Source organism: Natator depressus, chromosome 11, assembly GCF_965152275.1.
Source record: "Natator depressus isolate rNatDep1 chromosome 11, rNatDep2.hap1, whole genome shotgun sequence".
NCBI classification, from domain to species: Eukaryota; Metazoa; Chordata; order Testudines; family Cheloniidae; genus Natator; species Natator depressus.
Window position 1 is genome coordinate 23,030,333 of NC_134244.1, and position 25,323 is coordinate 23,055,655.

At 38.6% G+C, this 25,323-nt stretch overlaps 1 protein-coding gene across 1 annotated transcript in view; it reads left to right on the forward strand.

The window, feature by feature from the left end:
• The window catches only part of ARHGAP15 (Rho GTPase activating protein 15), a 465,551-nt gene that overhangs the window by 292,729 nt on the left and 147,499 nt on the right, over positions 1 to 25,323 (forward strand). The window contains exon 10 of the mRNA XM_074967296.1: positions 2,779 to 2,877. Within this exon, the coding sequence (XP_074823397.1) occupies positions 2,779 to 2,877 (99 nt within the window). The remainder of the gene's footprint in view (positions 1 to 2,778; positions 2,878 to 25,323) is intronic.

Below are 25,323 nucleotides of genomic sequence, written 5' to 3' on the forward strand. Positions count from 1 at the left end.
ATTACCAGCAGGAGAGCGGGGAGGAGGGGAACCTTTTGTAGTGATAATCAAGGTGGGCCATTTCCAGCAGTTGACAAGCATGTCTCGGGAACAGTGGGGGGTGGGGAAATAAACATGGGGAAATAGTTTTACTTTGTGTAATGACCCATCCACTCCCAGTCTTTATTCAAGCCTAAGTTAATTGTATCCAGTTTGCAACTTAATTCCAGTTCAGCAGTCTCTCATTGGAGTCTGTTTTTGAAGTTTTTTTGTTGAAGAATTACCACTTTTAGGTCTGTAATCGAGTGACCAAAGAGATTGAAGTGTTCTCTGACTGGTTTTTGAGTGTTATAATTCTTGACGTCTGATTTGTGTCCATTGATTCTTTTATGTAGAGACTGTCCAGTTTGGCCAATGTACATGGCAGAGGGGCATTGCTGGCACATGATCGCATATATCACATTGGTAGATGTGCAGGTGAACGAGCCTCTGATAGTGTGGCTGATGTGATTAGGCCCTATGAGGGCGTCCCCTGAATAGATATGTGGACACACTTGGCAATGGGCTTTGTTGCAAGGATAGGTTCCTGGATTAGTGGTTCTATTGTGTGGTGTGTGGTTGCTGGTGAGTATTTACTTCAGGTTGGGGGGCTGTCTGCAAGCAAGGACTGGCCTGTCTCCCAAGATCTGTGAGAGTGATGGGTCGTCCTTCAGGATGGGTTGTAGATCCTTGATGATGCGCTGGAGAGGTTTTAGTTGGGGGCTAAAGGTGATGGCTAGTGGCGTTCTGTTATTTTCTTTGTTGGGCCTGTCTAAATTAGGCTTGAATAAAGACTGGGAGTGGATGGGTCATTACACAAAGTAAAACTATATCCCCATGTTTATTTCCCCACTCCCCACTGTTCCTCAGACATGCTTGTCAACTGCTGGAAATGGCCCACCTTGATTATCACTGCAAAAGGTTTTTTCCCCCTCGCTCTCCTGCTGGTAATAGCCCACCTTACCTAATCATTCTCGTTACAGTGTGTATGGTAACACCCATTGTTTCATGTTCTCTGTGTATATAAATCTCCCCACTGTATTTTCCACTGCATGCATCTAATGAAGTGAGCTGTAGCTCACGAAAGCTTATGCTCAAATAAATTTGTTAGTCTCTAAGGTGCCACAAGTACTCCTTTTCTTTTTATAGATTAGTTTGTTTGTCTTTAGTACTGCTGTGCAGAAAGTAAAGGATAACAATACTCATCCTTGGTGTTCTGGGAGTTACTATGGTGTGTTTTACGTGCTCTCCTAAATTTCTAATGGTACTAAAAAATCTCAAGTACAGAAGTTTTATCAAAGCCCTTTGTACTAATTTTCAAAGTGTAGTACACTGTTGAAAAGGTATATGGAGACTGTCTCTTTGGGTAAATAATGATAATGCAGTCAGATTATTTGAACATTAAACTGCTCTTATTGAGTGATTTTCCTCATCTGTTTGATTCATTTTGATTCTAGATTACAAAATTCCCATTACTGAGTGCTCTTTTCATACTTTGTCAGAAAATATAGAGTGGAGATGAGGAAGATAAAGCTAACTTGTAATCTGAGATATTTAACCTGGTTATGCTGTGTTTCGAGATGAACATCCTATGACGGTCAAAAGTTTAAAAGCTTAAAAACTAAAAAGCAGCATTACCTAGTTAAACTCTAATTCAGTATGTAAACAGTGTGATTTACAAGTTCAGTCACTGAAGCCTATTTGCTATTCCCATCAAAAGTACATCATTTTTAAATACAAAAGTACAGAAAATGGGTTTTTGCCAACTGCCTTCTACACAAAAAAGAATACTAAGAGGAACAGAGCAGCAATTGACACTGGAAGTCAAAGCCATAACTACTAATAGTGTATTCCTAAATCCAGATGCACTAGACAAGATAAATTATCAAAATAGTTTCTTTACAAGGAAAACAAATAAAAAAGGCAAATGTAAGAAGAAAATATAACTTTGTTTAGTGTACAGTTGTTGCCCTTAAAAATTTTCTGATGTTGCTGTTAGAATTACTTAACGTTACCATTGTGGTTCTTAAACTTTCCTGAACTTCACATAGGACATACTTACGGTGAACTGTAAATACTGAAGTATTTGGTTATCTCAGGCAACTGAAAAGTTTTTCAGAGCAACCACTTATATACCCAATGTATGGAATTCACTGCTGCAGGACATGATGCAATCAAATACTGTGGCTGGACTTTTTAAAAGGCTGGATAATTTTATGACCAATAATTACAGTAGAGATGGGATTAGGCATTGATTCTACAAGCTAGTATGCACAATCGAACCCATGCACCAACATGGAGCTCCATTATGAGCAATGGGGCTCCATGTGGGTGGAGGGGTCTACTCGTATGTGAGCTTTCAGGCTCAAGGACAGCATGATTTACTTTTGGATGTTTCAAATTTGAACCAGACAGAGATCTGGATTTCAGAAATGGCTCTTATCATAATGCTTTACTGAACCAAAATCCCATACCTTAACATTGGAAGGTTCAAAATACAAATCACAATTTTGTGGCTTGATTCTCTCTAATTTTCAGCAAATTATGTTTATAAGAGCAATTGTATCCCAACTGGGGCATAAAATAAAAACCTGCAGGAGTCAGGAAGGCTTTGGTACTTCTTTTATCTGTCTAACAAACACACAGGAGTAGTTGGTTAATGCACAAGCCTCTGAAGAAGCAAAAAGCCCATTATTATCATTTATTTATTAGTTATTGTTTACCATGTTTTAATATATTTATCTTCTTTACTCTGTTTAGATCAAGTTTTTGGCTCCCATTTGCACTTAGTGTGTGAGCACGAAAATTCCACAGTCCCCCTATTTGTAAAACGGTGTATAGAAGCTGTTGAAAAAAGAGGTGGGTAACTTAATACTCAACACAATTTTTCATTCCTGCAGCCATATTTACAACTGATGCTCTAACTTAACAACTCCACTTGTCTTGCCAGAGAAGCCATGCAGTTCAAATTATACTTTAGTGATTCACTCAACTATTACAGATTCTTTCTTTCTTTTTAATTTTTTACAATAGAGATATTAATAAAACAAATTAATGCTAATTAATGTCTCTCTATTGTCTGTTTGACATATTGTTGATTCAATTGCAAACTTTTTGTGCGCAAGCCAATGCTAATATATTCATAAAATGTCGGTAATTACAGTGCTAGAACCCTCATAACATTCATACTAAGATCCCTTGTGGTTGTTATGCCATTATATTTTTTGGTAAGTCCCCAATGTTACCTAACCAAAACAAATGCCAGTCTAACTTGTAAGTAATTTTAGAGTCTCTCTTACATTTTTTTTTCCTCTTCTGCATTTTGGTGCCTGTTTTTATTGATGTTATTCAAAGCTATAGTACTGTCCCAGGGTTAGGATGCACTTTCATTTGTATTTTAAGAGTTTTTGTTTAATCATAAATAATCACAGCAAAATAAAATGTAATGAAGACATTTGATCTTTCTTCTTCTCTCATTGAAGGTCATTTTCATTGGAAATATATACAGAATCCTAAAAATGTATTGTATAAAAATGTGAGACTTAATCACCATTTCTTACAAGTTTACAACTTGTTCCAGGGGTCATGGGAAAAGTATATCTTGCAAAAGATAGTTTTCAGAATAAAGATGGAACAACCCAGTGCTGTTGTTGTCTAGAATCTGAAAAAAAGAGAACCAGTGGAAAATAAAAAGATCTTTAGACAGTTAACCACAAAGGAGAAAGCAATTTTAATTTAATGATTGTTAGCTGGATTTATGTGAAGGGTGCAATGAACTTGGCCTAGAGATTCAAACTCCTGGAAATTCATGATTTAATTAAGTAGAAAGGACAGCACTGGAAATACTGTTATTCCCAGAGTGGTAGGTAGACAGGAAGTGACAGAATAACAGAACGGAGGCAGTGTGCAGTGGGAGATAGTAGCAGTGTTTTTGGAAAGAAAGGAGCACAACCATCTGATAGGGGATAAGACAGGGAGAGAAATATAGAGGGAGGGAGGGAGAAAGTTTTACAGTGGGAGGAGGAGGAGCAAAAAAGAGAAGCAGATTGCAAAAGGGAAAAATGGAGATTAGAGAGAAAATCAATTTTATTTTTCAAAATTTTCATTATGAAAACCCCAAACCTTGTACAACTTGCCTAGTTTCATGTTCCAGTCTCAGCTCAGGCTCATCGAAAGGTGCACCTAGTGTTTGCGGATGTTTTGAGTAGCCTGGGAGTAACCCAGGAGGACGGAGGCCAAAGGTGCCTTTACACACCTTTGCACCTCCCAGAATCCAGGCTACGGGGGTGGTGGTGTGGGGGGTAGTACAGCCCCAGTACAAGGCTCCCGGGCATCTGTAACTTATGGCATCCTTACCTAGGCTGCCTATGGGCTGTTCTTCAGCCTAAAATATCCAGAGTGCAGAGCGCTCCAGCCATGAACCCTACAACACTGACCATCACTCCCTTACCTCTAAACCTTGATGGAAGAGTGACATAGGGCTGCTTACACTGGCTCCATATTTCTGCACTTGAGGAGTTTCCCTAGGACCACAGCAGCCCCTTTACAACCCCTTTTCATGCCAGAGTGACATAAAGGGGGCTGCAGCTGGGGCCAGAATCCTACCCAAAGACTTATACCATTAGTCATGATACTGGCTCTTGATGAATAAATAATAATTAAAATAGATGTATTTTACATATGCCTACAGGTGTCTGTCCTATATCTTCTTATGCCAGACCCCACTCTTGTGCAAACAAAATAAAAAGCGTTAAAAAGAAAAAAGAAAGCTGGTATAAATCATTTGTGTGTTTCAGGTTCTCGCTATCCTAGTGTCCATTGCTAATGCTAAATTATAACAGAAAAATCCAAAGTATGTAAGATATCAGTATGGATATCAAATGAATTCATAAGGATTAATAGGAAAATGTGTTCACTGTTTCTACAGAGCAATTGATCCTTTAAAGCATTGCATTATTGTTCTTTGGTTCATGTGCTTTTTTCATAATTGCTGTAACTTTAAGCAAGTATATCATTTTAGTTAATACAGTATGTAAATAAAAACTAATCTCAATGGTATGAGATAAAATTTCATTGTGCTATATTTACGAGTTTGTACTTGATATACATTTTTCTATTATCATTTTCTTGGATTAAGATCCTCGCATTTACTCATATTCTATTTACTCTAAGTGTTGTTTTTACTAAGTTCTGGCATAAACTATCTCAGAACAGCAGTAATTTATGTGAAGCTAAGTCCAATGTTTATGCAAGCTTCTGATGACATTTTATACTGGGGTTGGTATTAGGAAGCAGTATGTGGAGGTGCCAAGTCTCCCGGCATGGCTGAGACTCAACAGATCTAAAGCCCTCCTCCTAATGGCCAGATATGCCTCCAGCCAAGATACTCAACTGCAGAGTCATGGGAAATACTTATGTACCAATTATGGGAAAGGCACATTTAATGAAAACTTTATGTTTACTTTCATAGTCTTAGTAAGATGGCCTAAATACTCAGAACAGCTGGCACATTCGCTGTTGTGGAAAAGATTTTTTTCCCTCATAGTTACTTTTTCTTTTTAGAAAATATATAATCTACATACTGTACGGTATCAAAAAAATGTTGCTTATATACTTCATTTAAAAAAAATCCAAAAAACAGATCTTAAGAGTCCAGCCCTATATGTTGCCTGTTTGAATCAGAAAGAACAAATATTCATACTTTGCTGGACAACTGTGCTGTTAACAAGATAATCTTAACCATTATGTTACAAAGGTGCTTATATGTCACATACTGTGCCCAATAAAACATGGTTTACTTTTTTCAATTTTAGCATATTGTTGCCACACATAGGAAAAAAATCCTAATAGTGAGCTAAATAAAACATACCATTTAGTATGTTTCCTTATCTAGATGGTTTCACATTATACTGTCAAACCACAAGAGGATTTTCTGATACACTGACACCGTTGGGTAGGTAACTTGCTATTGGCCTTTTTTTATCTTAGTTACACTAATTTGTATCCAGACTATCTCCATGAAATCAATGGAATTACTCTGGAATCACACTGACATAACTGAGATCAGAGACTGGTCTGTTGATTCTGTTGGATGTTGTTTGCCTCTTAGCCAGCCTTTTAATATAGATGGAAAGGACAGGATTTCTTTGTGTCCAGTAAACTTCTCTTCTCAGACCATAATGCAGATCTAACTAGTCCATACGCATTTGTTTATACAGTTGTGAACTCCAGCTTTGTAATCTCTCATTTACTATTTCTAACTGTGGAAATGGAACTGGGTGCAGAGTCTCTCTCTTCATGAGCCATATTGCAGGGCTGTCAAGATAGTTTATCATAAATATTAAATAAAAAAAATTAAAAAATAATATATTCCTGCAAACCCTACCTGAGTGGTCCATTGACTTAAAGTTTTCAGGAGCATGCTCATTATTTTTTTTCCTATCCATTTTACTTGTTCCTTCTTCGATATTTGGTGAAATGCTGCCCCTAAAAATATGAGGAGCCCAACCCTGATCCCTTTCAGTCAAAAGGACTTTTGCTACCAGCTTAACTGGGGGAAAGAGTGGACTCTTGGTATCCAGTGTAGTAGTCCCTACAGAGAAAGTGTCTATTATTTCCTTAAGGCTAGATGGTAACTGAACATTTTGCCTTGAGTAAGGTTGGTGTGTACCTGATGGGTACACTGAGGGAAAAATTGTGAGTGACAGAGTCACAATTATTTTCTTGCTCCCACTTTCTCTCGGAGTGGGAAGAATCATAGAAACATAAAATTGTAGGATTGGAAGGGACCTCGAGAAGTCAGCTACTCCAGTCCCCTGCACTCATGGCAAGACAAGTATTATCTAGACCATCCCTGACAGATGTTTGTCTAACCTGCTCTTAAAAATCACCAATGATGGAGATTCCACAACCTCCCTACGCAATTTATTGCAATGCTTAGCCACCCTGACAGTTAAGAAGTTTTTCCTAATGTCCAACCTAAACCTCCCTTGCTGCAGTTTAGTCCATTGCTTCTTGTCCTATCCTCAGGGGTTAAGGAGATTGATTTTTCTACCTCCTACTTGTAACAACCTTTTATGTACTTGAAAACTGTTATCTCAGTCTTCTCTTCTCCAGACTAAATAAACCCAGTTTTTTCAATCTTCCCTCATGGGTCGTTTTTTCTAGACCTTAATCATTTTTGTTGCTCTTCTCTGGACTTTCTCCAATTTGACCACATCTTTCCTGAAATGTGGCACCCAGAACTGGACACAATACTCCCATTGAGGCCTAGTCAGCACCGAGAAGAGAGAAATAATTACTTCTCATGTCTTGCTTACAACACGTCTGAGAATTATGCTTGCTTTTTTAAAATCAGTGTTACACAGTTGACTCATATTTAGCTTGTGGTCCACTCCCATATCCCTTTCTGCAGTACTCCTTCCTAGGCAGTCATTTCCCATTTATATGTGTGCAACTGATTGTTCCTTCCTAAGCGAAGTACTTTGCATTTGTTCTTATTGAATTTCATCCTATTTACTTTGGACCATTTCACTAATTTGTTCAGATCATTTTGAATTTTAATCCTATCCTCCAAAGCACTAGTAACCCCTCCTAACTTGGTATCAACCATAAACTTTATAAGTGTACAATCTTTGCCATTATCTAAATCATTTAGGAAGATATTGAACAAAACCGGACCCAGAACTGATCCCTGTGGGACTCCACTTGTTATGCCCTTCCAGCTTGACTGTGAACCACTGATAACTACTCTCTGGGAACAGTTTTCCAACCAGTAGTGCACCAACCTTATAGTAGTTCCATCTAGGTTGTATTTCCCTAGTTTGTTTATGAGAAGGTCATGCAAGACGGTATCAAAAGCCTTACTAAAATCAAGATATACCACATCTACTGCCCCTTCTTCTCCCCCCATCCAGAAGGCTTGTTACCCTGTCAAAGAAAGCTATTAGGTTGGTTTGACACAATTTGTTCCCGACAAATCCATGTTGACCATTACTTATCATCTTATTATCTTCTGGATGTTTTGCAAATTGATTGCTTAATTATTTGCTCCATTATCTTTCCAGATACTGAAGTTAAGCTGCTGGTCTGTAATTCTCCAGGTTCTCCTTATTTCCCTTTTTATAGATTGGCACTATATTTGCCCTTTTCCAGTCCTCTGGAATCTCTCCCATCTTCCATGACTTTTCAAAGATAATCGCTAATGGCTCCGATATCTCCTAAGCCAGCTCCTTGAGTATTTTAGGACATATATCATCAGGCCCTGGTGACTTGAAGATATCTAACTAAGAAATAAGTTACTTTGCCTCTCTTCATGGAGAAGTCTACTTAGTTACAGATTAACTAGGATGAGGCCAGAGCTCCCTACCCATTTCTGCTTGTTCCCAGCAGGGAATATTGGGTGAGTAGCTGGGGACACAATCTGAGCAGGGCCAAGTATTGGAATGAGGGAAGCTTGTGACAGTCTAAACCTCAGCTTATACAATAATTCACAGACTGTGCAGTCTTGCCAAGGGTGGGGCTCTCATCTCAAGTTTTTATGTCCCTATGCCAGGTATTATTTCCAGTCATTTCTTGAATCATTTGTTTATTTTGTTATTCACAGACCCTTTAAAGTTCCACCGGCTGTTTTTAAGTAAAACTAATTAAAAAAATTAGAACCATCACTCTGTAGTACCTTAACAAAATGCCAACCAGTACCTTTTCATATCAAAACTTGATCATGTGAAAGTGAACTGATATTAAAATCTTTTCCAGGGATGATAATTTCTCTGTGTCCAATGGCACCATAAACTAACATATTGAATACTTTACTACCCTAAACATGTTGTTGTGCGAACAGTATATTTTAGGTTTGTGAAGGAATGGGGCTAGTTTTCCAGAGAAATTTGATTTCATTTATCTTGGCATCCATCTATTGAAACATGGTTTTGACAATTCATTCTTCCCCTACATTTCCAAATCCAACTTATTCTGCCCAAATTAATTTAAATGACTTTAAAATGATACCATCAACTGCACAGTTGATGATTACAGGTATAGGTTTTATTATAACGTGAACATTGCAGACACTGTTTTGTCTCTGGTTTTTTGGAGCACAATATGCTGTGACAGGAATGATACATAGAATTGCATATTTGACTCAGTGCTGAAAAGCCACTCTGAGATCCATAACCTTGCCTAAAGATTTAAGAAAGACCTTTAGTCCACTTCTGAGAAGGTTCTTAGCTCAGAAAACTTTATCTCTCAACTTTGCTTCTTAGCAGCTGTTATGTTTTTTGCTGTCATTTGTTTGACAGGATCCAGTTATAGGTTCCGATGTCTGTTTAAAGAAACAGGGAGGTTGTTGGCTTTAAAATTCCCTTACTGCTTGTGTGTTCAACATTTTCCCAGGCTTTTCTACATAGTTTGCCAAGCAAAGGGACTGACCTTTTGTAGCAAACACTTTTTCATTTCTAAATGCTCACTTTGATTTTTGTCCCATTTTATGCTCATTCCAAACTGTTTACAACCCACTAAAAATGACTGTGAATTATATGTTTGTGTAATGGATTCCTTTTGTGGTTGAAGTAGAATGTTTACTTTGAACAATTAGTTATCTTTGGGTAGATTATAGTGACCTGAAAAAAAGAATGGCTAAAATTATTACGGTACCTTAACTATTTCCTTTTGTTATTTTCTATGTTAGTCTAACATGTTATTTACCAGCTTCATTGCTCTGAGCTTACAGTAAGAAAATCACATTGAACAGGAGCAGTGACAAAACCTCTACTAGTAGTTCTGCTCAGATTTGTTGGTCATTCTATTAGATTATGGCTAGACACACCGAGTCTAATATTTCCAAAGTAACTAATAATTTTGAGTACCTCCATTTTGAGATGCCCAACCTTAAAAGAGCCTGATTTTCAGGAATTTTTGAGCAGCTGCCCTCTGAAAATCAGACCTCTTGAAGTTGTTTCAAGTTGGGCACCACAAAATCACTAGTCACTTTTTGAAAATGTTGGCCTGATTGTCCAAAACTGCATTTTGATTGTTTGGGATATCATCACATAAACACAAATAAAAAATCCCTATTTCCCTGTGTTCAGTGATTGAGGGAGAAGATTTATTGGTAGGGACAAAAATAAGGTACCTTGTGGGATTGTAGTGAAGCGATGCAGTCATCTCACCCCAAGAATTTAGGACCATCACAAACCACACCCCTTCTGCTCCAAGTGCAAGGCGTGTTTCTTCTACCTTTCCTTCTCTAACACATAGCAACAAGTATTTATATTAAACATACACACACACACACACCCTACTAAAACAGGACTCCCCACTCCACCTGCTTCTCCCTCTAGGGAGAGCATGAGAGAACAAACAACATATGAGAGATGTGTAGTCATGTGCTTGATGGACTACTGGAAGTTCTTCAGATACTACAGTGATAAGCACAGTATAAGAACATAGAATAGAATATAGTACAGTAGAATAGATCCTGAGGGAGAGAAGCGATGAAAGTGAAAAATGGCAGTTTAAACTACCCTCTCCCACAAATTACCAAGATGCCATTTGGGTAGCAGCTTGTGGCCTTTTCATCCACTTTTAACTCACATTCTAAAAGAGAAACTGGGAGATGTTCTATAGTCCAAATTGTTGGGAGATTTTTTTATAAAAGAAAGTGAGACGAAAGTAGCTGTTTGGTCATAAATTGCTCCTGAAAAGACAGCTGCATTTCTGGGGGACAGATTAAGCACCCAAGAGTCCAAATAGTCTATGGAATTGAATAAATGGAGAAAGTTAAAAATAATTGCAAACAATAAAGGTGACTATTTTCTTCCTATTTTATCCTTTTCCTGGGAACTACTTTTTATAGTGGAAGGAGACATTTAGTAAGACTTTTTTTTTTTAAGGAAAAATTAGTTAGCCTAATCTAATAATGGCCAGCCATTAGTAGACACTTTTGGGGTAGTTGATGACACAAAGCCAGGGCAGCCAAAGTATGTACGAACAGCCTACTCATTCACAACTTTTCATAGTTTACCAGTGTATATAGTAATATGCTATTGTTATTAGATTTGTACTAAATGATCTGTTTGACCCACAGAGCACTGGGTTAAGGAATGATGTTAGGCCAGTTCCTGAGCAGGAGCCAAGAAGTGCACAGGGCAGTTCAAGAAGAGATGCATGAATCCACCTTTGTGCTCCCCCAGTCCTGGGTCTGTCCAGGTGCCAGCTAGTCCTAGACATAAATTAGAGTAGTAGACTCTGACAGTTGTTCCAACAGGGCATTTTGGAAGCTGGGAATTAGGATTCCCTTATGTAAGGGGGAATTCTTGAGTGGTCAGCTACACTGTCTTTAGGGCAGTTTTACACCACTGTCAGAGTGCAGAATTGCTCTAAGGCAGTGCAGGACATGGGCCATGAATTACAGTTTAGGAGCTACTTTGCTCCTTGTTTCTCCTTGTATATCTTTTATTGTTGCAGGCTTTTCTGTCATAAACACAGGATTTCATCCATGAATAACAAGCAGTTCATTTCTATGATTTCATTCATTTATTTGGAATATATTTGTTTACTTTTTCTTTCTATTAACATTTTTTTCTATCTTTGCCCCTGCTTCCAGGCCTACAGTTGCTTGCTTGCTTGCTTGCTTACTCTGATATCATTTTACATACTGCTTCCAGTTGCCTTAGAATTCAGTACCCTGAAAGTGCAGAGATCATATTGCTCCACTAAACTATCTGAGCTCCTAGTTCTGCTATTTTTTTACTGTTCATTCTTTCCAACTTTGGGATAATCTATTATAGTTAGATCCAGGCACACAGTAAAATCTAACGCTTCCATAAAGAATGTGCAATTTGTACTGTTTAGCTTGTGATGAGATTCTTGAAGTCTTTTTATGATTCTATCTTGTTCCAAGGAGATTTCTGTTCCCTACTTTTATAAGCACTGAGTGTGTGCGTGTGTGTGTGTGTGTGTGCGCGCGGGGTGGGGGAACAGAATCAAAACAAACTGATAAAAAAATTACATGCTGAAAAAAAATCCAGCAGTTCAGCAGATAAACCCTTTTTCCAGGGAATATTTGTGGAATGAACAAAAATGTTCCTGAGGGCAATGAACTATGTTTACTTTAAAGTGGCCATCAACCATAATGTTAAATGTACAGATGAATGCAATGTGAAACAAATGAACGAAGTTCAGAGAAAACTCCTTGCAAGTTTGTGATTTAAAATGTTGTATTTTTACTTCTGAGTAGAAATTAACAGGAATTTAGTTTTGTGCAAATGTATTGGCAAGGATTCCTCAACCAGTTCTATGTTCAGACTCATGCAATCCCACTATAGCCACCTTTCTAAGAGCATGAGCCAGTTAACAGTGTTGTGCTAGGTCCAAGATAGAATTGGCTCTGTAGGGGTATTCATTCTGGGGCCTCTGTGTCTGCTAGAAAGCCACATTCTGAGTTTGAAAAAAAATCAAAAAGTGTCAACAGGAAACATCAAGGGCAAATTGAGGAAAAGAGGGAGACAGCAGAATAAAAAAACTGAACTTACACAGTACAGAAAGGAAGAAAAAATGTATTTTAAAATTCCAGAAACATGTAATGTAAGCGAGACAAAAGAAGTTCAACATGAACACTGTACTGGAAAAAAGACAAGCTTTTGAACCAGTTGACATCTTTGTCATAGTTACCTGATGCCTGCTTCATTGACTAATCTGTTCCAAAGAAATGTATCCTCCTTGCCCCTTTGCCAGTAACAACACGCAGACACTGAGTGCACCACAGTAACTTTTGCAGTGCCTGGGCCAAATTAATCCCTGGTGTAAATACAATGCTGTCACTGGTATTACACCAGGGATGCAATTGAGCTTTTGCCTTTTTCTAATGTGGTATAACGGATCGTTGTATAACCTTTTATAAAGAAATGGAGATTTTATGTTCAGAATTTTCTATGAAACCTTTCTCAACCTGCTTACCAAAAAAAGTAAACCCATGTAACTTATGAAAATAAAACTGAGTACCATACAAAGGCGTCTAAAAATTAAAACAATTTCAAAATACATTATAAATGAAATACGTGATATTGACACGTTAGAGCCAAGACTATGGAGAAAATAAAATCATATAAAACCATTTGCTCATTGGCTTACTCTACGTCAGTGTTTCCCAAACTTACAACAGTTGCGTACCCCTTTTGAGACATTTGTCTTGGAGGTGGGGAAGGTGGTAGCCACATTTTTGTAACACACTGATAATTCGTTTAATTCTGGATTAAATGTTTATTAGAAATAAATAAAAAATTATATTACATATAGTTGACACAAAAATTGTAATAGAAATAATAGTTACATATAGAAATAGTACTAGAAATAATTAAAATAGAAGCAAATCAACAGTCTGGCAGAACAGCGTGTATGTATGTATATATATGTATATGGTGAATTCATATAATTCTGAAATTAAGATATGCTGGTTTGGTTAGGTTAGTGAAGAAAGCACTAGTTTTAATACTTACTATTTCGGTATTGAAAATTTTTCGATACAAACCAAACTATTCAGTGCGAGGGATGGAACTGCTTTTGACCAGACACTATCGCGGGGATATCTGGCTCAACGTTTGTGATCTTAAGATGAAGATGGGGCTCCACGTCAATAAGACGATTTCGTTTTTTGTTTTGATGCCAACCAGCGCAGAGAATCTGATCTCGCACAAATACGAGGTGGGAAAAGGTAGAAGATACTTGACAGCTTTGTCTGATAGAGCTGGATATTCAGAGCTAACCCCCAACCAAAATGACGTCAGTGTATTTTGCTCAAATTTTGTTTTCAGGAAGCTATCTGAAGCCAGCTCCAAGAGCTGTTCTTCTGAAGCAGAGAGGTTATTTGGCAATGTTTGAACATTGATGATAAAAGGGTTCCTTATCCATTCAAAGGTGCCATCCAGTTCAGGGAAATACTTACGAAGATCTTTCTGCAAGCTTTCCAAATGCTGCTTCATGGTTTGCAACACATCACTATCAAGTTTGTTAGTCAAGTTTATTACTAAGTCATGAAGAGATGGAAAGCAATCCAGTTCATGACGACTAAGATGTGTATGCCACAGTTTCAATTTGCGACCATGGTACTCACTTTGTCTTGAACATGGAATATGGATATGAGTTTTCCTTGCAAGGATAGACTGAGGTTGTTCAAATGAGTAAAGATATCTGCAATATATGCTAGTTCGCGTAGCTATTTCCAGTCATGTATACGGTCTCGCAGGTTAAAGGTTTCGTCTAAAAAAACTTGCAGTTCTTCTCACAGCTGAAACAGGCGATTCAGAACTTTTCCACATGAAAGCCAACGCACTTCAGTGTGAAATAGGAGTTGTGTGTAATCACTGCCCATCTCATCACAAAGCTGAGAAAACAGCCGGGCATTCAGAGGGCGGCCTTTCACAAAATTGTTTATTTTCACAGCTTCATCCAGTACTTGCTTTAGATCTGCCTGCATGTTCTGGGTGGCGAGTGCTTCCCTGTGAATGCAACAATGAGTCGATTTTGCTTCTGGTGCAACAGCTTGAATATGTGCAACAACTCCTTTCTTCGAACCAATCATGGCTCTGGTGCCATCCGTGCTTATTCCAACACAACAACTCCAATCCAAGTCATTGTTTTTGATAAAGTCATCAGTAACTTTAAAAATAGCTTCTCCAGTTGTATGTGTTGGCAGAGATTGGCAGAACAAAATGTCATCATGGACTTCATTATTCAGCTCGTATCTGACAAACAACAAAAGATTAGCTAAATTCACAATATCAGTGGATTCATCCGCTTGCAGTGCATACTAGCAACTCTTTTGTACTCTTGACAATAATTGCTGCTTTACGTTTTCGGCCATATCTGTGATGCTACAATGAACAGTGTTATTTGAGAGGGAGACACAATCTATACCTTTGCGAGCCTTGTCTTCAATCATCACTTGCACCATTACTTTGGCTGCAGGTTTTACTAATGTCTCACCAATCACTTCAGCAGCTCCGGACTTTGCAATTAAGTACGCCACACTATATGAAGCTTCCAAGGATTTCATATTTTCACCTCCCGTCAAATTATGAATTGTTTTCTGGAAATTTTGGAGATCTTTGTGCCTATTTTCGAAGAATTCTACAGGTTTTCCCTCGTATTCTTTGTTTGCTATCGAAATGGCGTTTTAGGTTGGATGGTTTCCTACTTTCATTTGAGAGAGTCTCGTAACAAATCACACATAGTGGAACAGGCTCCACCCCATTGCCAGGCCTCGAAAATCCCAGTTTAAGATATTCTTCAACATATTTGCGGGCTTTTTTCATTTTCTTTGCAGCTGATACGTTCAATAAACTTACAGATGGTTCATACGGTTCACTAATTTTGTCATCACAATTGTCTGATGTAGCCATATCACTGCATTTTTGGCATAATTATCACTAACATTCATATTTTCTTCAAAATTTTCTTTTGTACGTTTCAAACTCCCTTTTTTAGCCAGCGATCCATTGCTAATGGGTTTAACAAAAACGAAAAGAGAGAAATTTTGTATATTAATACACACCAAGTATGTACTTGCTACGATCATTAGATTACTATGAGTAGTTACAGGTTTCAGAGTAACAGCCGTGTTAGTCTGTATTCGTAAAAAGAAAAAAGAAAAGGAGTACTTGTGGCACCTTAGAGACTAACCAGTTTATTTGAGCATGAGCTTTCGTGAGCTACAGCTCACTTCATCGGATGCATAGCAATGCATCCGATGAAGTGAGCTGTAGCTCACGAAAGCTCATGCTCAAATAAACTGGTTAGTCTCTAAGGTGCCACAAGTACTCCTTTTCTTTTTTCTTTTTATGAGTAGTTATTCACTTTTATCTTTTATCAGTCAGTATGACTTCTGCACATGCCACAAAGGCAAGTGTATTGCCCAAGCTGCGGTAACGCGCACGTTTGGTTTGCGTCGGCTCTGCTGTGCTATTAGATGTTACTGAACACGTTATCATATTAGTTACAATGTAAACCTATGTGTATTTCTACTGTAAAAGTGTACACCATTCTTATATATTAAATTTTAGTGAATTGTTTTCTGCTGCTAAAAAAAACCTGATAAAGTAAAATAAAAATTCTGCCGCGTACCCCTTGCAACCCTTTCACGTACCACCAGTGGTACGCGTACCACACTTTGGGAAACACTGCTCTATGTCAATGAGAAAACGAAGGCCCTGACATACCTCTAGTCAGAGCCATATGAAGGGAAGCTCATTCTTGAGAATATTCACCTCCCAGCCACAAAAAATATTAAAGAATAAACAATATTCTCCCTTCCTCCTCAAAATCCAGGATGTGAGGCACAGTGCTATAGCTTAGCAGCAATGTTTATACCATCAAACTATGTGTTTCCACTGTAAACCCCTATATTAAGAACTTAATAGCTCAACCATAATAACACACTTTGGGCTAAAGTGTGGCATAGTGAGTCTTACCCTGGAAGGAAATATTTACAAAATGGTGGTTTCAGCTTCTTTTTCTGCCCCTGCTCCTCAGAAATGGCTTAAAATGATTTTTAAATAAAATTGTGTATGAAATTATTCCTTAATGTAGACTAATTGCTTTTTGTATTTTGGAAAAAATAAACATTATAGTACCTGGGTTGACATTTTTTAAAAGGAAGTGCTAATGCAATAAAAGGAATTAAATAAAAATTTTAGTGTGTCCATATAGCACACTATGGGGTGGATTTCAAAATTTTTTAGCCTGCAACTTTCAGGAACAACTAATTGTTGTTGTAGTTTTATTACTGCAATTATTTACTAGATCGGTTTATGTCATATCAATGGCTAACCATGTGATATGAGAGGATAATCAGATTGATGCCTAAATGAGAACTGATCTCACAAATAATTTCTGGGGCAAAGAAGAGGCCAGGTTAAAAATCAGGGCCTAGGGTTGTTTCTGTAACTCAGTTTACACCCAGTGGATTTATGAAATTTACACTGCATGGAGTTAATAATCTGGTAACTAAGAAATCCCCAAACAGGCTATTACATGTTAAGCCATTATGTGCTATTGAATTCGTGTTTCTTTTAAAGATCCCCAAATTAGACATTAACCTAATAGACTGCTCTAGCTCAATCAGGATCCTAACAGGTTATTGGTCCAAGAAGAGTTTTTAAGAATCCACATTGTAATTATATATACCAAATTCTGCTTTGTTACATGCAAACAACCGCATTGGTTTGAATGGAGTTCTACACAGAATGTTTCCTTGTCATTTCATAATATACCATAAATATATCATTTAGAGAGTGAATTGACCTATTTGAGCATCTAATTCAGTGGTTCTCAAAGCCGGTCCGCTGCTTGTGCAGGGAAAGCCCCTGCTGGGCCGGACCGGTTTGTTTACCTGCCATGTCCACAGGTTTGGCCAATTGCGGCTCCCACTGGCCGCGGTTCACCGCTCCAGGCCAATGGGGGCTGCGGGAAGGGCGGCCAGCACATCCCTTTGCTTGTGCTGCTTCCTGCAGCCCCCATGGGCTGGAGCGGCAAACCGCGGCCAGTGGGAGCCGCAGTCGGCCGAACCTGCAGACAGGGCAGGTAAACAAACCAGTCAGGCCGGGCAGGGGCTTTCCCTGCACAAGCGGCGGATCGGCTTTGAGAACTACTGATCTAATCTATCTGTCAATGAAAGATTACTCCATGCAGCATATTTTCTGGTGCCTTCTTCTGTCCAATTTTCCAGTGATGTGTTTTCCTCCACATACTTGGGAGACTATTCCATAGTCTAGTAGATCTTACTATTAGAAAATATTTCCTGATGTTCATCCTACATTTTGATTGGCTACATATAATTTCTTTCCACTACTCCTAGTTGTACTAACATAGGACCCAATCTAGCAAAGCAATTAAGCGGATGCTTAACTTTAAGCACCTGAGTAGTCCCATTAAAGTAAATGGAACTACTCACTTTCTTAAAGCTAAGCAAATGCTTAAGTGCTTTCTGTTGAATTGGAGCTTTATGATGCCCTAAACAATTCATAAATCCAGACCAGAAATCTTAAACTTCCAGGTTTTTCTCAGGGCAAAAGGCATGTAAATCAGTTGTCCAGATCATGGCCAGCCCATATAGCAATGAAATACAAATATTCCTCTGCACCTCCAGAATCCAAAAGAGCACAGGGATTGATGCAGCAGGTTGATTGATTTAACACCCAAGTGGGAATCCTTGATTTAAACAATCAATTGTAATCAACTTTTCCATTTGGACTTCAGTTATTTTTTAAAGAAAGGTGCATTTTAATTGGTTTATATAACCATTAAAACATGTTGATTTACAACTAAATTGAGCCTTTGCACTAAATTTGGTACATCCTTTTGCTACCAAGTAGGGTATACTATGACTATATACATTTATTTAAGCAATTATGTAGTTTAATGTTTTCACTTCTTATTAATGGTACATTTTAGTATATTAAATGATTAATGATAAATTGTTTACTAGATAATTAACTTTTTGCTCATGATTTGTGTCAAGCTGCATTAGGACAATAACTGCAATTTCTTCTTTGAGTAGTGTTCCTATGGGTGTTCCACTTCAGGGGCACATGTGCCTCTCAAGCTCATGATTGCAGATTTTTCATTAGCACTGTCCTTTTGGCCTGGGTGTGTGCTCTATATAACCTCGTGCAGTGCACTGGGGGTATATAAAGCTTTGTGGGCAAACCAACCTCAGTTCCTTCTCTTCTGCGTCAGCCTGTCTGCCTTGTACGTGCATCAGCGTGTTTTGTATTAGTTAGGTTAGTGTTTCTAGCTACTGTTAGTTGTTGTTAGTATAGAATTAATTAGATAGTTGTGAGAGGTTTCAGTTTTCCCTCTCCCCTTTTTTCTCCTCCATTTTTTTCTGGAGAGTTTATTTGGTTTAGCTAGACATACCTGGCTCACCAGGTTTCAAATGCTGCCTCTCTTGTCTGAAGGCTATCCCAGTCTAAGTGTATCTATTGCTTAGGAGATTCCCTTAGGAGGGCCACACTGAGGTTATACTTCTACAGACAACAGGAGATTTAGCAGGTCTCAAACTGCCCAGAGATCATGATTGGCTCAGATCTCTGGTTTTCACAGAACCACCAAATCTGCTAGAAAAAGACAGAGATTCCAGAGGAAAAGTGCTTCCCACCCTCCTTCAGCTAGTACCACTTTACCATCAAAACAGCAATTTTGATGAGTTAGTCGAGGGCTTGATTCCTCCCTCACCTATAATTTGCAAGCTACAATGCTTCGCACTTTTGGACAGTGCCTTTCCCATTTCCAACGGACCAGGAAGCATATTATAACAGATGTGACTCATAGAGGTTATAATAGTTGGCTACTCTATTCACTTTACACACCCTCTTCTCCATCCCTCTTGAGCGACCCTGCTCATGAAACTATACTATAAGTCAAGGAGTACGCTCCCTTCTTTGTTTAGGAGCAGTAGAACCAGTCCCATTCCCTCACCGGGGGAAAGGGTTTTATTCAAAGTATTTTCTTATGCCAAAGAAGGACAGAGGGTGGAGACCAATCTTAGATCTAAGACAACTGAACATATTTGTAAAGTCTCTAAAGTTCTGGATGGTGACTCTGGCAGCTATAAACCCTTTTCTAGAGGTAGGAGATTGGTTTTTGACCCCCCAGCCTACAGGACACCTATTTCCATATAGCAACACATCCTTCACACAGGAGATAGCTGCACTCTTCTGCATCCTTCTACTTCATTCCATGACTCAAAGAGGAATTAAACCTGAAATGGGTCTTCAATACTTGCATAAGCAAAGATGATGATGCAATTAAAAATTATACCTGTAACTCCACTGCTTAAAATCTAACTCTTACTATAATTTGACATTGTTGTGCAATATTTGCTGCATTTATTTTACCTCCAGATCAGATAACAAATACTCAGTGCACATTGCTGTATATAAAGGAGGCAGGTAGATTATTTCTTTTCAAAAGTGACTGTTTGCTTCATGTCTCCGTTGTGTTGCAGTTACATTATTTGTGTTTCAACTAAAATATTTTCATATCTGAATATGGTATGTGTAGAAGGTGATTTGCTCTGTTGAAAACTGTTGTAATACTTAAAAAACACCCTGTTTTGACATATAGTACCAGAGCAATTCCTAATTCAAAATATGTGTTATTTTAATGTAATACAGTGTAATAGTGCTTCTCAAACTGTGGCCTGGAATACATTTCCAATGGTCCACGGAGTTGCTTCTGTCAAAACAGTGAAGCTGTCTGCCAGTTTCCAAAAAGAAGCACTTTCTGATATTTGTAACTGAATTCAAGACTCTCTAAAAGTTTTTATAGGCATTGGTGACTTTGTTCAGTGTCTTTTAACATGTGTTTCTTTTGTGGAAATTCATCCACAAACAATTTTGGCCAAAATTATGGGAGTGGCAAACACAGGAAGACAGAACCAAATTGCCAAGTGACTTGGAGTGATTAGTGCAGTGGAGGTAGTTGGCAATGAGAAGAAAGGCAGTGCTAATAGCTGCAAACCTTATGCACAGGGAGAGGAAATAACTATATTTGGTAGATACAAAAGCAACTCCCCCATTTTATGAAAATGTATATGTTTTCATATTATCTTACTATCCTAATATCACTTTTTAATGTAACCAAGTGTTATACTTGCTCCAGGCAACGTGAGGGATCAGGATTGGATGGAAAATAGTTCATGAGAAGATTTTTATTTAAGAATTTTACTATAGCTATTTATTATTTTATACAGCCAGAATTTTATAATGTGGGCACACATTAAAATAACATAACATGCCAATTAAAGCAAAGTTAAAAACTGCTAATAGACATAGAATCTGGATATCAGTTGGGATGTTCAAGCTCAAGATGAGACTGAATAACTTACAAGGGTTAAAAAAGTATGGTCTTTGTCACCACTACATACAAATATATACAGTGTATACTAGAAAAATACAGTCCTGTATAGTAAATAAATATAACATCATATGAATATATTACTCCTGGGGGCATTCTGCACCAAAAAAATTAAAAATTCTGTGCCAAAAAAATTAAAAATTCTGAACACAATATTTTAAAATTCTGCAAATTTTATTTGTCAAAATAATACTACATAATCACACCAGTTTCAGTTATTTTGGTAATTTATTTCAAGATACCTGTTAGTAAGTATGTCTGTAACAATACAGACACACAAAACAATTCCCCCAGGAGTAGAGAGTTAAAGAAACCCCTATGACAACCCAGGTCCTGTTTCTCTGCATCCTTCTTCCCCCGCAGGGCCCAGCCAGGGGATCAGATATCCACAACACATCCCTCCAGAGCCCAGCCATGGGGGCCTCCCCAGCGAAATACACCCAAACCCTCTTGTCCCCGACACCCTGAGCCCAGCCACAGGGTCTCCCTTTGCCTAGTTACCTGCACGCCTTCCTCCCCAGAGCCCAGGGATCCAGAGGGAGAAACATCCTGAAGCTCGGTCCCAGGCTTGCACAGAGTTTCCTGTGCACTGCCCTCTCCTTCCCTCAGGGCGTGCTGGGAACTGCACCTAACAGGAACCCTCTAGCTCCCTCCTCTTCCCCTCCCCCCAGTCTTGTCTTCTATGTGAGAGCTGGGCTCTGCTGGGTCCAGCAGCCCCTATAGCAACCAGTAGCTCCACAACCCATTTCTCTGGGAGAAAGGAAATTTCACAGGCACAACATTGATTTCTGCAAAATTCTGCATTGCGCAGTGGCACAGAATTCCCCTAGGAGTAGTATATGTCTGCATATTTTGTAAAATGAGGGCCAAGTCTTGCACACCAAAGCATTGTAACTGATTTTACAAGGTACACACTGCTGCACTCACATTTATCTGACAGCAGTGCTTAGATTTAAGGGCCTAACTTTTAAAACAGCCCTCCCATTTTGCAAACACAATTGTGAACAAATATAAATACTCCTATATAGACATCTAACTACCTGAATGTACTTAAAATCAGATACATATTTATATGCCTGCAAAATTATGCCCTCATTTCATATTGTGTGAAATATGGGAACTGAAGGTAAGCACCTTTTGAAAAAACAGGTCCTAAATCTCCATTTTAAGGGCCCAGTTTCTCTCAAACTACAAAATTCAGAATTAACTATGATGGTCTGTTTTTTTCTCACTGTATGGGCCAAACACAGCTCCTTGGATGTGAAAAGCTATTTGAATCCCATCAGGTGTCCCCTTAGGATTCTATACTCATTGAACACATCCTGCCTACCCAGTGGCAGAGTTATATTCTCTCTCCCAGCCTACAGTACTGGGAAATGATGTCAGAGATGTACACATGGTGTACAGTACACAGTACCTATCCCTGAAATCAAAGGTGGTTTCTTTCCAGATAACTCTGGGGCATCTGAAAATTCCTTAAAGGAGCACCATTCTTCAGGAACATATCCAAAATGGCAGTGTCAGATGGAGAAAAGAGGAGTGGGCCTAACTGGATTTTTCACCCATAACCAAGCAGCCCAAGGATAGGGAAGTCAGAGATCTTCCTAGTGACTCTTATATCCCTTCCTAGATATAACACAGTCCCAGTCACTGTCCTTCTGCAGTAACCTCTGTGGGCCAAGAATTGGGAATGGGGGTACCAAAATCCAGGGACTATAAGCTCCCCACCAACCCTTGCCCAAGCAGATTCATGGCACCCAACTGCGGAGTGCTTCCACCTTCATCAAATCAGAGCCAAATAATCATCAGCATTGGTCAGCCTGGTGACAGCATACACAGCAGTAAGGAGTTAACTTGACTCTTGTTGTTAAAGACAGTATCAGGATTTGTCTCTATTGTGCACTAGGTTATTTCTACTATCAATAAGAGGAATTGCCTAAAGAGCTATATCTGCCCTTCAGTTTGCACCCACAGCCCCCATTGAAATTAATGAGACTGACTCAGGGCAGTGTATAGCCCTGAGTGAAGAGTTTAGACCCCCCAAGTACAGCATTCATTAGTATTCTGCTGTTGCTCAGAAAATGCAGGCCTAATGTTTATGATGATGGATCCCCAAATGGGGCATGGTTTAATGAAAGTGGGAGGATTTAGCAAAGTGCATAAATTCTTTGTATGCTACTGTCTGAAACAGACTGATCCTGAGCCAGTCTAGTGAGCATAAGTTACAGCTGGCTTTTGCTGGAATATTTTATGCTCTTGACCCTCCTCAGTTGTGTAGCCAGTAGGGAGTTGTCAGGCTACATGTGTTTTTAAACTTCTTTCAGCTAAACCAGAGATCCAAAGGCAAAATATACCACTCAAGGATATCATGTGGAGTTGTGACACTCCCTGGAGGGCTTGGGTCCATAAACTAATGAATGGATTACATTGAGTCATAAATGTAGTATTTTCATCCATGACAGATATAATCTTGAGCCTGTATTTTTCATGTTACTTAACTCTTTGAGAACATAATGTGTGACAGAACAGATACGGATAGAAATTTTGTATAAAGCATATTGCAATAAATATCAGTCAAGTATGCTTTATTCCTCGACCGTACATGTTTTGAGAAGTTAACAGGCACAGCTGGGATATAAGAAATGGAAATGTTGTACATATTTCTTGGTCACAGATATACCCTTTCTCTCCCCCCCTCCCCCTTCATTAGATCCCCAGCTACTCTTTTGTGATCATCTCTTAGAAATAGCCAAGTTGCTTGTTTCCATCTGCGCCTGGCCAGTGGTGGCAACCTTCTTTTTTCTGATAGACTTTTCTTCTGGACTTCACAATTATTATCCACACCATTATCACATCAATATTAGAGTACTGCAGTGTGTGCTACATGGGGGCACACAAGCAGAAACAGTAACTGGTAGAAAGCAGTAACGATGAATATCATTGTATCTGACAGGAAATATATGGTGCCCATGCTCTGGGATCTCTATTGGCTGCCTATTGGTTTTCACACAAATTTTATTTTTTTTACCTACAAAACCCTAAATGGCCTGGGACTTGCTTACCTGAAAAATCAGTTTTCATACCCGTAGTGCTGTACTGCCAGAATAGCAATTACCAGAAGTGTTCAAGTTCAGCTCAGAGGGGCTGGAGACCCCTCTATGTAAAAGAGAGGGAAATGGTAGCAGGGCACTCACTGTCAGGGCTCCCTCAACTTTGGAACATATGTCCTTTCTTGGTACAGAATAGCCTGGATCTGTTGACTTTTAGGACGTGCTGCACAGACCATCCGCTTGCTAGGGATCTTGGGAAGGTCTGAGTGTATCAGTGGGATGGGCATTGGGATAGATTGGGCGGCTTTGAATTACTGGCTAGTTGAGTTGATTTAATTTTGTTTGTGGGTGGGAGAAAGGTTTGGCTACTGGATTATTCCTATGGCAATTATCATTCATTCTACACAATTGTCTGGATCCTAAAACTGTAGATTGTGTCTTGTTCATATTTGACTAGGTGCTGTTGTTTCTTATGAGGAGGAAGTGGAGATGTATCTATTTTGTGAAGGAGATGGAACTGGTGCTCCAGTGCTGTCAGCTCTACTTTAACTCCTGGAAGCCCATTTGGTTTGGATTGGATAGCTAGAATGAGGCACATGCCATAAACTAAAGTACTTTGTCCATGCTTAGCCACATGGATTAAATACTAGCCATATTGGGCCTGGCTAGCCTAAACTTCAAAATATTAACACTGCCCACAACCAGATCCAGCAAAAGAGAGCAGAATGGAAGTTCTCTAGAAAATATTCAGAGACAAACAAAATCTTCCAATTAAGCACTTACATTTTAAGGGCAAAATTTGGTCTTTAGAGCATTTTAAAAGGCTTTAAGGGGGGAAACTGGATTGTAGTTATTTCAGATATTAAATCGTGTTCCATAAAGTAGAGTAATGTTATTTTTTAAAATGCCGTTCCAGTTAAATCAAAGAGCTGGCATGTGTACACGAGGTCTGTGTTTGGTAGTTTTTTTCCCTTTGTCATAAACCTTGTTGATTTAAAAAGTGAACAAAGATGAATCAGGTGGTAAATATATTCATGTAATCATTTTCATTAATAAGACATTATAAATAATAGAGGGAAGGTTTTAAGTGTATAATTTTCTGTAACACAATTGAGATTTTTCCACATCTTCAGCAGTAAGTTAATTAGAATCACCTGCATTTTCTTGGGCGGACACCAAATGGATTGCAAACAAAAACAGATTAAAATAGCTGTAGCTCATGGCATACAGATGACAAGATTCACAAAGAGGACAATCAGGCAATGAAAACCTCCTTTCTTTCAGATATTTTTAAAGGAAATTCAGCTCCTGTGATTCCTCTGTAAAAAGATGTTTATAAGTG